Source organism: Echeneis naucrates, chromosome 13 (genome assembly GCF_900963305.1).
Source record: "Echeneis naucrates chromosome 13, fEcheNa1.1, whole genome shotgun sequence".
Lineage (NCBI taxonomy): Eukaryota > Metazoa > Chordata > Actinopteri > Carangiformes > Echeneidae > Echeneis > Echeneis naucrates.
Window position 1 is genome coordinate 24,914,666 of NC_042523.1, and position 16,541 is coordinate 24,931,206.

Consider the following 16,541-nt stretch of genomic DNA (forward strand, 5'->3'; position numbering starts at 1 on the left):
GACCATCAGGACCATCAGGACGATCAGAACCATCAAGACCATCAGAACCATCAGAACCATCAAGATCATCAGGACCGTCAAGACCATCAGAACCATCAGAACCATCAAGATCATCAGGACCGTCAAGACCATCAGGACCATCAGAACCATCAAGACCATCAGAACCATCAAGACCATCAGAACCATCAGAACCATCAAGATCATCAGGACCGTCAAGACCATCAGGACCATCAGAACCATCAAGATCATCAGGACCATCAGAACCATCAGGACCATCAAGACCATCAGGCTCATCAAGACCATCAGGACCATCAGAACCATCACCTCCATCACCATCCCTGAACCAGGACCAACAGGTCCTGAAGTCCATCAGAGCAGAACCGTCCCCTTTGAACACCTCATACGTGATGAAATCCCTTGTTTTCATTTTTGTGCGATCAGAGTGTGAAGAGTATGTGTTGTGTTTACAGACTTTGTGTGTGTGTGTGTGTTTTTCATGGCGTGAGGCTGAGACGGGCAGAAACAGATGGGATGTTCCTCTGTGGCTCCATTTGCTGGGAGCACCCCCCAACACACAGACACACACAGACACACACAGACACACACACAGTGGAGCTGCTAACATGGATGCTGACGGCGGGACAGATTTGATTGGTCGATCTCATACTGAAGTCGCAGCTGATGGATGCAGTGGAAACACTGTGGAGGTCATAAATATTAAATATTATATGAATATTGTGATGCAGTGAAGCCCAAATATTGATTGTACCATAAATTTTGTTGTTTATTTATAATATTATTATTTTATTATATTTTGGACGTCTCTTGTTTGTTAATGTTCAGTATACACATTTTTCATAATACAAATTTACATGAACATAAATCATATTTTTAAAATGATATATAATTATAGTATCACATATTATCCAGTTTACAAAGCTGCGAGAGAAAAGTTATGATTCTGAACGCACCGTTTCTATATTATCAAACGTAATCAGAAGTCGAATGACAAACAGGGACAACAATGATCGTGATCCAGTGACATCAGAGAGCATCATGGGAGGTTCCAGACTGACGTTAAAACTTTGTATTTTTTATTCATCTGTTTTTCTGCCTTTGTTTATCAGTTTCTTTTTTTCATCTACAAAAACTATTTGTCAAAAAATGATAATTAACACAAAGCGAAACAACAGAAACACAACAACAAACTAAACCTTTTACCCCCAAAGTGTCTCCTCACACACTCAGAGCTGGAATGTTTGCTGATGTAACAAATCACTGTCTATCTGCGCACACACACACACTCACACACTCACACACACACACACACACACACACACACACACATACACACTCACACACATACAGATTCACAGGGAAAACAAAGCCTCCAGTCAGAGTAATGGGGCTCTCACGCTAAGGCGAGACGAAGCGTCGCCAGCTCAGAGGGCAGGTGACACTCAGAGAGAGATGGATGGATGGACAGAGACAGAGGACAGAGGAGACAGGAGACAAGAGGGAGGAGGGAGGACAGAGGAGAGAGGAGGGAGGAGGGAGGACAGAGGAGAGAGAAGGAAGGAGGGAGGACAGAGGAGACAGGAGGGAGGAGGGAGGACAGAGGAGAGAGAAGGGAGGAGGGAGGACAGAGGAGACAGGAGGGGGGAGGGAGGACAGAGGAGAGAGGAGACAGGAGGAAGGAGGGAGGACAGAGGAGAGAGAAGGAAGGAGGGAGGACAGAGGAGAGAGAAGGAAGGAGGGAGGACAGAGGAGAGAGAAGGAAGGAGGGAGGACAGAGGAGACAGGAGGGAGGAGGGAGGACAGGAGACAGGAGGGAGGAGGGAGGACAGAGGAGAGAGGAGACAGGAGGAAGGAGGGAGGACAGAGGAGAGAGGAGGGAGGAGGGAGGACAGAGGAGAGAGGAGACAGGAGGAAGGAGGGAGGACAGGAGACAGGAGGGAGGAGGGAGGACAGAGGAGACAGGAGGAAGGAGACAGGAGGAGGGAGGAGGGAGGACAGAGGAGACAGGAGGAAGGAGACAGGAGGAGGGAGGAGGGAGGACAGAGGAGACAGGAGGGAGGAGGGAGGACAGAGGAGACAGTAGGAAGGAGACAGGAGACGGGACAGAGGACACAGGAGGGAGGACACAGTCCGTGGTGACTAAAACACTGCAGCTGAAATCAGATTAGCCTCCAGTGATATAATGTTGCTAACTGGATTTAGCTTATTGGTTCCTGTCCTACATAAATTCCACTGAAGCTATACGTAGAGAGAACTCACCCCCCCCGGTCCCCCGTCCCCCCACTCAGAGGGGACAGCAGCCCTTCTAATGCTCCTCACCTCCATCTTTAGATCTCACAGCAGGAAGTGTGAAGACGCTTCACCATGAAATCAGGTTGGCGTCGGATTGATCGGAAGGATTTCTGTCTTTAATTCATGTTGGAAGAATTTCAACATTTCAACAGTATTCGACTGATGAAACGCGACGTTTTCACTTCTGGAACATTGTGATGTCACAACAAAGAAGTCACCACCCTCATCCTCATCCCAGGCCCCGCCCACCTGGACTCACTATCCAACCTCGCATTGATTTGGGTTCTCTGAAATCAGCTACGTGTACAGATGTAATATTTTGATTGGAGCACTCCGGAAACAGTCAGCCAATCAGATGAGAGGAGCTGATCCCATTAGAGAGAATATGAACTGTTTCTGTCTTCATCTCTCCCGACACAGACCAGTCAGCGCGCTTATTGTTGGAGTTTTCTCTTCTTTTTCTAAATGATTGAATTGTCTGGCGATTTGGATCCTGTGTTTATTATTTTTATTTATGTTTCTGATGGTTCAGGTTCAGGTTAAATGTCCTTGTGGTGCTGTGTGTGTCAGTGTGTGTCAGTGTGTGTCGGGTTTAGTTTTGTTGATGGATGAGGTGAAGGTGTAGCAGATCACCCACCGCCTCATAACTGTCTCCTGTTTGTGGGATTCCAGCTCAAAGAACCTGCTAATAACAACAACAATAATAATGATGATGATGATGACAGCACTGATATTTGGGGGGGGGGGTTATCAGCACCACAGAGCTGAGAGTATTTCCTGTGTGTTGGTTTGATTACTTCCAGCAGTTTCATACATGTGTTTGTGCATGTGTGTGTTTGATGATTGAGTGCAGGCGAAGGTCCAAACAGGCGTCCTGACGCAGTAATTGGTCATTTGGTGTTGAAGGCTGGACGTTGTGTGTGTTTTGGGAACGCTCCACCGTACTTCGATGTTATCACTTCAGAGAAAACATCAGCTCAGCGGCCAGATGCGGCTCCGACGGCGTGTGTGTCCAAAACCTATGAAAGATAAAAAAGCTTGACAGGGGAAATATCTGTTGGTGGAATTTCTTGGTGCAGATGGAGTGTTTCCTTTCTGACACTGAACCGTGTGTGTGTGTGTGTGTGTGTGTGTGTGTGTGTGTGTGTGTGCATGCAGGTTTTAGCACTCGGCCTCCAACTATCTTAAAGAAGCAGCGCAGCGTTGCTTATCTCTCTCACCCCATTTACTAATCAATATTACACCGGACAGCCTCGCGCTTTAATAGCCCGCCATTTTTTCATTTGGATTGAGCGTTCCTTTTCCTTTTGATGAATGTTCTCTGTATATTACAATAACCAATCAAATGTAATGCTTTATTGTTTTAATGCCACTGGCACACTGCTAAGAGCCTGTAATCTGCAGCGAACATCTGAGCGTCGTCCGGCTCCTGACTGGAAAAATACAATACATTACTCATTACCGTTACTCATTGGTGAGGCAGCAGAATTGCCTCAGTTATTAGTCCCTGTGGCCAGTAATTGGTTCATCCACTCATTATTTTTCATTATTTTTTTAATGTCTGGATCGTTGGCTGTTTTTTCTTTAAAACAACATCTCTCCGAGGTTTTTTTCGCACGAAGCAGCTGAATGAACACGTTCAGATTTTATATCAGTGGTCCAAATTTGAACTTAAGTGTTTCAGCTGAAGTGTTGATTCAGTCTGAATTTAACCTGATGAACGTTATTTTCTGGAGTCTTCCTGAAAGAGACGGACAGAGAATGAATCCTGGTGGCTGTTGGAGGGAAACAGATCCGAGCCATCGTCTGGAGGACGTTCTGGGTCAGACGTAGCATCTGATGGTGGAGCCGACAGAGAGACTGGACCGATTTTCTCTATCTGGGAAAAAACTCATCTCTGCAGTTCTGTATGAAGCAAACTGCAGATTTTATATTTTCATGGAACACAACCTGAAAACACAGACTTTATGTTGGCAGCAGCTTTAATTGGAAGTAACGTCAGTCTGCATGTTGAACAGGCAGGAAACCAACCCAAAGACCAACAGTCCTGCAGCTATGACGATCCCTCAGACCGGGCCTAGACCAGGACCGATCCTTCAGACCGGGCCTAGACCAGGACCGATCCTTCAGACCGGGCCTAGACCAGGATGATCCCTCAGACCGGGCCTCGACCAGGACCGATCCCTCAGACCGGGCCTAGACCAGGACCGATCCCTCAGACCGGGCCTAGACAAGGACGATCCCTCAGACCGGGCCTAGACCAGGACGAGCCCTCAGACCGGGCCTAGACCAGGACCGATCCCTCAGACCGGGCCTAGACCAGGACGATCCCTCAGACCGGGCCTAGACCAGGACCGATCCCTCAGACCGGGCCTAGACCAGACCGGGCCTAGACCAGGACGATCCCTCAGACCGGGCCTAGACCAGGACCGATCCCTCAGACCGGGCCTAGACCAGGACGAGCCCTCAGACCGGGCCTAGACAAGGACGATCCCTCAGACCGGGTCTAGACCAGGACGATCCCTCAGCGACAACAGAAAGAGGTTTCCACCTGCTGTCTATGAGCCTCCATCATGTTCTGGGAAAACAAACTGGTGGAGTTCAGTCAATAAAGATGTCTGTGTGTTTCTGTGTGTGTCCGTGTGTGTCTGTGTGTGCTGTCAGTATTCGGATGTGTTGTCGTGTCAGCGTTCTGTATGTGTCTGTTGTATAAACCAGAAAAAAGCTCATTAATTGGCCCGTTAAGGAAACCAGACTGCTCAGACAGCTGTGTGAGTTAATGGTCGCACAAAACATCCTGTATTTGGATTGGCTGTAAATTCTATTCACACAAAGACGCACAATGTTTCTGGGCCTTTCAGCCTTGTTTTAGTTCACTGATACCTATCACAAGAGCAACAAGCTGACAGGCTGGGGAGGGGGGGTGTCGGGGGGTACAGACTCAGAGGGCCTTCGTTTCCTATCAATCAGTTCAGACGTCGCTGCAGCGGGCAGCGGGTGTGTGTCTGTTTACACAGAAACGCACAATGTTTGTGTCACAGGTTCACATGCCGGTTTGCTCTTCGATGAAGACGTCTCACTCTGCTTTTCTACACAGAAGGAGAATAAAATAAGATACAGATCCAGATCAGAACAGTCATAAAAGAAGGGAGGACCTGACATTTTCCCATAGACTTCAATTAACTATGAGTTATTCCTGTCAATGAAACTGAGAGCAGCCCAGTAAAGACTCAGCTGATCAGTCAGATCCTGAAAGATGATGGAACAGACGGGGAGAACAGACGGGGCTCCGCCCATCATTTGGTCGCTTGGTAAATATGGCCGCTCAGCAGATGAGGGCTTTGTATGATGTTGGAAACAAAATTGTGACCATGAGCTCAGTGGCCGACTAATGCACAGACGCACAAAGGACCACACGGACACACAAAGGACCACGTGGACACGCACACACCATTTGGACACTTGACTGTCACAAAACTACGAGCTAATCGTTTTGTGGGACGCCCAGAGGGCCACAGCGTCCCCTCACGTCCACCAACAAAGAGAGAGAGAGCAAATGAGTGCACAGAGTGTGTGTGTGTGTTTGGGGGGGGGGCAACAGGCTGAGGAGTGTGGTCGTTATATCTGCCACCCCCCCCCCCCCCGCTCCTCCCTCCATCCCTCCGTGCTGCCCGCTGAGGGTTTGAGCCTAATGTGTGGCGACAGTGTGAGACGATGAAGAATAATTCCTGTATTCAGAGCTGCCCCCCCCCCCCCCCCCCCCACCTTCGTCCTCCTCCTCTTCCTCCAACAGTCAGCCTGCAGATCATTGTATCATCTATCTGAGCTTCTTCGGCCTCTTGGCCCAGAGGGAAGTGTGAAGAGTGTGCATGTGTGCAAGTGTGAGGGTGTGTGTGTTTACATGTGTGAGGGTTCCAGTGTGTGAATCAAAGTGTGTCTGTGTGCGTTAGTGTCACTCTGTACTTGTGTGTTGTGTGTATGGTGCTCAGCTGACTGCAAATGGGCTTTTGTGGAGTTTTTTGGAGGCTGCACTTAACAGCTCGCTCAAGGGAGACACACACACACACACACACACACACACACACACACACTGGGCTGTAAGGGTTCACAGAAAAGGAGGACGAGCGAGAACAGAGAGAGAGAGGATTATGGTGAGAGAGAAAGTGGTTTTTTTAAGCCTCGTTCCTGCTCCTGTTTTGGGTCGGGGGGGTCGACGAGACAACAGCAAGGACAGACACACTTTGTGCTTCACTGCGGAGAAGGACTCGTGGCTGAAGGCTCATCCACTTCACCCAATCTGCCCCCCCCCTCGGTGGGGGAGCAGATTGTTGTCGCTGAAGCTGATCTGAGACGTCACGTTTGCGCCAAACTGGAACTGGAGAGCCCAGAAGACTCCAATCTGAGCTGTCCTGGTCCTGGACCAGCTGGACTCACAGCTCTCCATGACCATCCCAGTCCATCTGACCGCATCAATGTCAGATTGTATTGAAGTCTACAGGAAACCATAAAGCTGTGTCAGCACGGTGTCACGGTGGTTCTCTCTGAAGGTCCCGGTTCGATTCCCGGCCTGGGGCCTCCAAAGACGTCCTGTTTGGGTTCATTGGTGACTCTAAACTGTCCGTAGGTCTGTCTGTCTCTGTGATGGACTGGAGACCTGTCCAGGTGACCCCGCCCATCGGGGATTGGCTTCAGAACCCCCCGTGACCCGGAAACAGATCAGAAGAAGATGAATGAATGAATGAATGAACCATATAGCAGGATATGTGTTGGGGACGTGGCTACTGTGTGACTGACAGAGTGCACCACCCAATCAGGTTAGAGCCCTCCCTCCTCCTCAGTGTGTCAGTACAGGTGAGTCTACGATAAACTCAAATAAGAACAACAATTTTATAAACAACAAAATGAAAACGCAGCTGAAGTCAGTTTCCTGCTCGGCGTGAACAGGTGGAGTGGAGATACATGATCCAGCTCACACACACACTTTGTGTTCGTACAGTTGCATCAGTCACACCTCGTGCAGATGATGTGTTTTGGGGAGGAGATACACTGATGTATACAACCATTCAGCTCACACCCTGTCACACTGACTCTCATGTATATACAAATGTTACACACACACACACACACACACACACTCTCCTGATATGACCCGTCATTCCTGTGTGTGTATCAATAAAACATGGAGGCATGAATTAGTGATGGGACACATAGTGGAGCTGAACCAGACCAGCAACACTGGAACTTCCTGTCAACAGAGTGTGTGTGTGTGTGTGTGACTTCATTTGGCACGTGGATTCTATCTGAAGGAAACAGGAAGCACTTGATCAGTTTTGAGCTTTAATTGTGTAAAGAAAGTTACATTGAAGAAGGTGAAGCTTCATATTTGAGTTAAATTAAAGATGTTCTTCAGCTCATCACTACAAACCTGCTTCAGTACATAAAACCATTTTGGATAAAAAGGACTTCCTGTGTGTGTGTGTGTGTGTGTGTGTGTGTGTGTGTGTGTGTGTGTGTGCGCTGCTCTCCTGACCCGTATCTAACCTGTTCAGATTAAAGACTGAGTGCTTCACATGGACACAGATAAAGGAAATCATATTTCTCCAAAGGTCAGCATCGGGGTGAAAAGCTGACAACTCGGCTGTTTATTCAGATCCAGATTGACGGATCTGTTCCGTTGGAAACAGCTTTTCTACTGTACATAAAGGAAATCCACGTGTGGAGGCGGCTCTTTGTATCCGCTCAAAGAATTCTGCTCTTTTAAAGCCACCGACTGAACTTTTGCCTTTTGACCCTTCGCTGACCACTTCATCAGCTGTTTGTGCATTAGTGTGTGTATAGTACATGTGTTGTGTGTCTCACAGGGTCAACATGTACGTGTGTCTAATGGAGTCTTGTTCGTCTTCTTAGCTCTGTCGTCTGACATGAGTTTGCTTTCATTTGCTGTTTTCACACTCATTCCCCAGAAAACACTGTGGAGGCCCACAAGTGTGTTTGTGTGTTTGTGTTTGTGTTTGTGAGTCTGGTGTCTCAGTTGTGCTATCATGGCTGCGTTTGGACAGAAATATCAGATCCTTCTTTCAGAAAACATCATTGACCTGGCGGTGAGACGTTCACTGACAGGAACGTCAGATTTTAATCCTGATGTGAAGAAAACACGTCACCTCCGCTGGCTGTGAAAGCAGACAGACAGCACTGAAGTGTATGGGAAAATGTCCCTGATTTAGTAGCTCAGTAAATGTTTTCCAGCTGATGAATCGGCAGCATTGTCGTGTTTGTTGCAGAAGTAAAGTCAGAAGGTTGACGGTGCGACGACACGTTTGAGGGCTTTAGAAATAAAAGACCTGAGAACAGAGACGTTTCCCCCAAAGATGAAAACACGTCGTCTCTTCAGACTGTTCACATCGAAAGTTAAGAGCTTTGTCTTTCATTGTTTATGTCCAACTGAGCTGTCGGTCCTCATCTGGAGTAGATGGAGTCCAAGGCAGCAGCTCTCTGCGTGTGTGACGGCGGCCTGATCTGGCCCACGCTCAGCCCGGTCGGGTACACGTGACGTGATGGCGAATGACAGTCTCCCGCCGCTGAGCCGTAAGTCGTCGTCCTCAGCAGACACCGACACCGGCAGCCTCTTTCAGCTGAGACCAGCTGTCCTGTCCGAACCGTGAGCCGGACGTCCAAACAGGGCTGTCAGAGGACGTCTGTGTGTCCAGCTCAGGTCTTCTCGGAGGGTTCTGTTCTGCTGACGCATTTAGAAAACTGCCTGCTGTCTTTTTTAAATGCTGATGTAAGAAAAATGAAAGTGCGAGCTGCCGACAGGTGGACGTGGCGCTTACCTGAGAGACAGGAAATGACCGTCTGGTGTGGAGGCAGCGGTCAGTCGAAGCCTCGGCCACCACTTGGTTCAAATTAGGGGCCTAATTGAAAGCGGCCCCATGAAGAGTGCTGGAGAACTCGCTCTAATGAGTCGTCTGAAGTCGCCTCAGTCTGCCTCATCCATCACCTGCTTCTCTTCATTTGGTCCTTAATCACACCGGCTGCCGAGTGTCAGGATTCATGGGCTGACGGTGGCCTTTAAACGCCCCTCCCTGATTGGTGGGGAGACGTGGGCGGTCAGTTTGTGATCTCAGGACTCGAACAGCAGAAACTTTCATCTGAATGTTTCCTGTTGCTGATAAATCTGAATAAAAACAAGCAGGCGAGGTTCCAACATCCGTCACGTGGCTCCATCTGAAGTCTGCACATGATATTCTCATATCCTGTGTGTGTGTGTGCGTGCGTGCTGGCCTCCACGCAGCAGGGTGTGTTAAGCCTGGCTCTTCACAGTCCATCAGGATGATCTCCGGTGGATGTTAATGAGCTTTCCCACTAATGTGGAGTCAGTCGTCCAACTGGACCGCTTTCTAAGGATTTTACAAACGAGGTCTCACACTGAAGCCGACACGTGTGTGTCACAGGTCAGTAAGTGTTTCTCATGAATGCTGTTTTACAGATAGTATTTACTCACTTCACCTCTGAATCTGAAGTTAGAACATGACAGTAGCGGAGACACAGAAACTGAGACCTTAAAACCAGCCGGCAGGACTTCTTGTCACCAGAACACCCAGAAGTCCCTTCCAGCGGCTCATCGGCTCGACGCTGGCGCAGCAACACATCGTAGAACAGGACACACGATCGCTTGACTGAAGATGAATTCTTAACTTTAGTCGACATCACTGATGCTAAAAAAGTTGTGAATTGTTGTTGGACAACCTTCGTTTTCTTCTCACCGCCACCTACTGGACTGGTGACTTACTGCAGCTGCTGTGAGTGCTCTCTGTACGTCATCGGCCTCGTTAACATAATCTCTGCAGGACTTCGACTACAGGAACCTTTTACTTCCTGTAATAGAAGTTAGAGGAAATAAAACTTCCTGCAGCTTTTGGCTGGAAAACAACTTGAGTTACATTCAGACACTTTTTCAGCCGTCAGACAGAACTGATAAATCTGACCATTTAGGAGGTTTCTAAACACAACATGAACTGTATTAATGCCAGAACACAGGTGACCTACTCTCAGCGCTGCTCCTGAACGCCTCACACTGACTCATGTGAGAATTAGCTTCAGTTTCATCACCTTTATTGTGAAGGAGTGAAAATCACAGCCAAACTGTTTAGATGAATAAATAATAAATCACAATAAAACATCACATGAGAAGGTTGAAGAGAAACTGTCCGTCTGTCAGCTGCTGCTCTGTTTGTTGTTCTTTGTGTTTGCGAGTCAATTTAGTGTTTGAGTGTTTGTATGAAAACGAAAGTGTGTGTATCAGGAGTCTGTGTGTGTTTGTGTTTGTGGGTTAAGAGGATTACGGCCTGTTCACGGCCGAGGCTGCAGGCCGGACGCTCCTCTGTGTCAACCGGCCGATGAGGTATTAACTGCGTCGCTCTCTGTGCCTTAGATTGTGCGATGGTGAATTTCTAAAATATAAAAAAAACCAAAAGATGCTTGATAGAAGTCAAAATCTGCGTACAACATTGACGGGCCGACTTGTTTAGCAGAAACAGTCAAATTCCTGACATTTTTCATCCTAAGTGACGATTTATTACCATGAAATATTCATCAGTCAACTCCATTAAAAGCTCAGATCAGTCAAACTCAGACTTGGCTCCGCTTCTTCGTTGGCTCGACTCCAGAGCTGCTTTATCTGCACATCAAGTCACACAAAACCAGCCTGTAAATAACCATATTACTTTACCTGGTGACATCAGCCACAGGAAGAGATCCCAGTGTTGGAGCGCGGGGGGGCGTGTTGGGGGCGTGAGAGGTTAAGACTTGTTGAATAGCTGCTAGTCGTCACACAATGGGGCGGATTAGGCGGCACTAGAAAAGGCCTTCAGGGCTTTATTGGGCGTTCAGCAGCTGACAGCGTCGTCACCAACACTGTAACAAGGAGATCCAGACGGGGGGGGTCCCAAACAACAAGGTGTCTCATCAGAAGCAGCTGAACTGAGGAGACGTCCTGATGTCACAGGTCCACACGTCACATTCAAGTCCATATTGGAATATGTTCAGTCTTTTATTTTGAAGGGCTGGTATCCATAAGAATATATATTTATGATTTTTCAACGAAAAACCGTCTCGGCGTAGATTTACATCCAAAAGCAGTCAGCCAATCAGAGCAGAGCATGCAGACCAATCAGATTGTTCACCTGCGCTCAGACTCAGAACTACAGGCGCTGGAGCCACCAGTCTGACCTCTGACCTCTGGGTTAGGGTTGACCTCCACAGGTCTTCAATTTTTCTTTAAATAAAGTTTTCAATTCAAATGACTCCACCAGACATTAGCGTTAGCCATTAGCTCAGTTAGCAATTTCAGTCCTTTATTATTCACTTTCAGTCTGAAGAAAATAAGTGTAATTGATCCTCTCTCTCCCTCCTCTCTCTCTCTGCCCCCCCCCCCACAGAGCTGCAGAGGGAGGGCAGCATTGAGACTCTCAGTAACAGCTCCGGCTCCACCAGCGGCAGCATCCCACGCAACTTTGAGGGCTACCGCTCCCCCCTCCCCACCAACGAGGGCCAGCCGCTCAGCCTCTTCCCCACCAACTTCCCATAGCACCCCCCTCTCTCCATCCTGGACCCCCCAGGGGCCGCCGTCACCGCCGTCCAGCAAGCCCCCCCCAACCTCTGGTGGTCCAGCTCCAGTCCGCACTGCACTGACACTGACTTGTGCGTCATGTTGTGTTTGTGTGTCTCAGCGACAAACAGAACAAATACTTTTGCTGTTGCTTTTTATTTAAATTCCCAAAATTATAAATCTGACCATTTTGACAAAAATCATTCCAAAAACAAAAAAATTTGATTGTTTGAAGGACAGACCAAGATCACCCCTCCATCAAATGTGTGTGTTTCTGAACAAGCTGTAACAAAGAAGGTGAACACAGACAGAAGAGACATTTGAGTCCATGCAGCAACATGTAGCAGCTCCTCTGTGTGTGTGTGTGTGTGTGTGTCTGTGTTGCGGCCTCCGGCTAAATGTTTCTGATTAAATTTGGTGTCTGAGGGCGTCTGACAGCAGCCGTGATGAGACGACAGTTTCAGCTGAGAAATGTTTGAGCCTTCAAACTCACTGACGACAGAAATCTGCTGTTTTGTGTAAATTAGCTGCTTCTGACCAAAATCTTCCTCCAGACTTTAGTTGTGGATCTAAAGAGAAATAAAAGTGTGTTTTCCTTCAGTGTTCCTGCAGCAGAGGACGAAGTCTGACTGAGTGGCTGAAAAATGAAAAACGCTCTGCTGATCCTAGAAAGGACGTATCCCACAATCCCTCATTTCCCGCCGTTGGTCTGACAGCCCGAATCATGTTGTTCACTGTAAGATTTCATCTGTAAAATACTTTTTCCTGCATTCATGCAAATAAAAGGAGAATGAAAGTGGAGGAGTGAAGGCGTCTGTGTGTTTGTGACCCTCAGCGCCGCTCTAATTAGTCCCATGTTTTTAACAGGCCGTTAAAGCTGTTAAAGGACTTTTTATAGGAAACTCAGCTCTTTGTTCTGACGGAGAAAAGAAACCAGAGTGTTTGTTCTGCTCATCAGCAGCGAGTCTGTTTCTTAAAGTCATCATCAGTGTTCACCAAGTCAATAAGTACAAATGAAAAACTTTCAAATATTCAATAATTAAACAAATACTTTCAACTATTTCTTTCCTTCTGGTGTGTCTTCATGCATTCTTCAGTAAATAACAAATCCTGTAAATGTGTCAAACAAAAAGAAGAAGTTTTTAACTGAAACTTTCTCCAGTTACATCTTTCAAAAACTTTTAATAATTATTATTTGATGTTTTATCTTCAAGATAAAAACATGAAGTTGGTGCAGACACTTCAGAACAAAGACTGGAGGAGGACTTAAAGGGTCCAGGTCTGGAGAAGTCCTGGACCTGAAGCTGAGACAGACTCAGGCTCAGAAAGGCCAAACATTAGCATTGGCTTTAGCGTTAGCTCCCAGTGGCACAGGTTAGCATAGCATACAGGCTCCATTCACTTTAGCATTAATAAGATTCACGTGCTTTTTAATGGAGGTGAATGATTTAATTGATTTATTTCTTTATTTTAATCATTTTTTTTATTATTTTAAACTCATATCTGGGGCGTTTAATCTGAGATGTTGATTCCTTTCGAATAAAGTTCAGTCCAGTAAAAATCAGGGAACTGGTTTTGATTTTGTTTTTTAATCTTTAAACAATCAGCTGATTTTGTATATCTGGTTTTAACACAAAAGCAGGTTGACAGAAATTTTACACTTTTGTAAAAAAAGAACACACAAAAAGGAAAAATTATCTGGTTTATTTTGATATAGAAATAATTTAATTGTTAATAATTAATATTTCGATGAGATGGAGATTTTTTCCTCACTAAAACAGAAAAAAGGATCCAGATCTCAATCTGGGCCTCACCTGAGGGTTCTGGGCCTTCATGTGGTCCACCAGACCAGATTTAAGTGACGTCAGTGACCAGCTGATGACCATGAACCATGATCAGTGGGAGACAGTGGACCCGGTTAGACCCGGACCTGCAGTGTAACATGCAGATTTTTGGACCATTGTCTTCTTAAATATCTGAATTTTTAAGACGCATATAAATAAATATAAATATGTTTCAGACTCAGTGCATTCAGGACAAACTGAGTTCAACTCAGTGACGTCAGACTGATTTATTAATTAATTATTATCATTAACTTATTATTGTCTGCAGATGTTTTATTTTCATTTACAGCTCTAATTAATTTAACTTTGGCAGAACAACATGATGACGCTTCACTGAGTTTTAAGTTAAAATATTATTTTTGATAGTTTTGATGATTTGAAGTGTTTCTCCTGAAGACGTTTGACAGGACGTTGTTGTTGTTGTTGTTGTTGTTGTTGTTGTTGTTGTTGTTGTTGTTGTTGTGTCTCCTCCGTGCTGTGTGTCGGCTCCTCGCGGCCTTCTGCTTCCACCTGGAAAAAACCGGAAGACGAACATCAGAAAATATTAACGCTTCCTGTTTGACAGATCATCATTAACACCTGAGGTACACAAACACAGACACACACAGACACACACCGATGTAAATGTTACTTAGATTGAGTAAATGAAATGAACACTGGAACTTTATTTTCAGTAAATTTGAGTTTACATTAATTCTGGTATTGAGACCTTTTAAAAAAATCTGTATTAAAATTATTTCCAGTGTTTCTTTAAATATTTTTAAGAAAACGAACGAACAGAATATTTATTTTATTTTATTTTTATGCGACAAAAAAAACGAACAAACTAAACTAAAAACTAAAATGTCAACATTTCAGCTGCCGTTGTGGCTTCAGGAGCCCCCCACAGCTGACCCCCCCCCCCCCCCCCCCCCCACAACAGACTTTCGTTATTTTACTACATCAAGTTATTCAAGTGAATTTATTCTAATGAAAAAGTTAAAACATAAGAACTTTAATTTAATACTTTGTGTGTGTGTGTGTGTGTGTGTGTGTGTGTGGAGGATGGCCGGCCTGTCACTCTCCCCTCCCCGGGTCACCATAGCGCCCCCCCCTGGTAGTCCACCTGTCAGTCTGACACCTCCAGCCTCCAGCAGCGGCCAAACTGAGACACAAGGCCGGACAGGAGGAGGCTGCCGGTGACCGGGGGGGGTATCATCGAGAGTGTGTGTGTGTGTGTGTGTGTGTGTGTTTGTTTTTGCTCCAACTGAGAAGTGATCTGTTTAATTCAGCAGAATGGAGGTGGAGGAGGAGGCCGCTGGTTTCCATGTGACGGGAATATGAGGAACTCTGACAGGTCTTAAACTGTCTGGCGCCGAGGCCTCAGTCTCGGCGCTAAATTTAGCCGGAGAGATGAGGAGGGAGATGGAGGAGAAGATGGAGCGATGAGAGGGAGAGGAACAATGAAGGAGGGGGGGCTCGGCGGCCCAGAGCCTCCAACATTCATTCATTCTGTTAGATCAGAACCAAACTGGTTCAGGAGCCCTAAAAAAGCAAACCGAACCGAACCAGAGTCCTTCTGGTGGCTTTGAACGGCTCCAAAGGAGACCTCTGCGCCGCAGAACAAATAAAAGCGGACTAATTTTATGGAACATTATTGACAGCCATCTGCACCCGGACCGGGACCGGGACCGGGACCGGGACCAGCTCCGGTGATTCAGCTCCGCTGGCCGATGCTCCGGGGAGCTCTGATGAGTGGAGGCCCCTTTGGGGGGGCTGCTGATGGAGGCCGAGCAACAAGTGTGTATCTCGGTGAAGATGTGCAAACATTAAATGAGACAAACTGTCTCTTGTTACAAATAAACTGAATTTCGGAATAATGAATAAATTTAGATCTGAGGAAATCATGTTTAACCCCTCCACTTTAAAATGCATTTATATTTATTTGTCCCACATCTGACTCCGGCTCCGGACCGAGACGGGGTCCCGGAGTCCCGGATCCTCGGTGGCCGTCGGGGAGGCAGGTGGAGCCCGGCAGTCCCGCTCCGTGCCCCGGCCTCACTACATCCAACCTGCCGGAGCATCCGACTCCGCCTCGGGCCGAAGCCGAGTCCGGAGCCCGGACACTAAATCATCTGATCACCGCTGTGTTTGATGTGGAGACACAAACTACACACCGGGAACAACACAACAACACAACTGCAACAAGAGTGACAACATTTATCCTCAACCACAGTCCATCATCTGCATCCCTTCAAAATAAAACAGGCAGAAGTGAAACTCACCGCTTCTTCTTTTTCATCCACCTTCAGCATCGTCTGTGTCCCGGGGGGCCCGGGGCCCGGAGCCCGGGGCTCATCCCGCCTCTCAGCCTCCAAACAGCCCAGAAGTTGAAATAGTCGGAGCCGGGCTGAGCTGCTCCTCCTCCGGGGGACGGCGGCCGTTCAGACCGCCGACAGGTCGGCTCGTCCGGAGGCGACATTGTTAAAAACACAAGCCGAGAGAGGTGATGCCTCCACCGGCCAAGAACTGAGGGCTGACCCGGTGTTTGGCTTGGAAATGGGGGTGGGATTTCCCGATCTTTCCTGTCATTGGTTAATATTTTATTCTGTTGACATGTTTTCTTACTGCTAATGCTTCCGACACCTTCTTGCCCCCCCCCTCCCTGAGCCTGGCCCGAGCTGTCAGAACTCCGCCTATAGGGGCCCACAATTGGTCCAGAAAGCGTAAAATCAGCAATCAAAGGGGCTTGGTTCATTAGTGCTGGGATGGAGCAGGAAGGACATGTGAGATAGTCACAG

The 16,541-nt window shown here is 47.1% G+C and overlaps 1 protein-coding gene and 1 long non-coding RNA gene across 2 annotated transcripts in view; one reads left to right on the forward strand and one right to left on the reverse strand.

Annotated features, from left to right (window-relative positions):
- bcas3 (BCAS3 microtubule associated cell migration factor) overlaps positions 1 to 13,483 on the forward strand; it is a 226,006-nt gene extending 212,523 nt beyond the window's left edge. The window contains exon 24 of the mRNA XM_029518420.1: positions 11,748 to 13,483. Coding sequence (XP_029374280.1) covers positions 11,748 to 11,896 — 149 coding nt within the window. The 3' untranslated portion in view covers positions 11,897 to 13,483. The remainder of the gene's footprint in view (positions 1 to 11,747) is intronic.
- LOC115053595 (uncharacterized) lies at positions 13,087 to 16,376 on the reverse strand. The gene is made up of 2 exons (XR_003841464.1): positions 16,026 to 16,376; positions 13,087 to 14,271 (listed from the first exon to the last, which is right to left on the reverse strand). It is a non-coding gene; the product is annotated as an uncharacterized LOC115053595 (long non-coding RNA).
- Between the last annotated feature and the right edge of the window lie 165 nt (positions 16,377 to 16,541).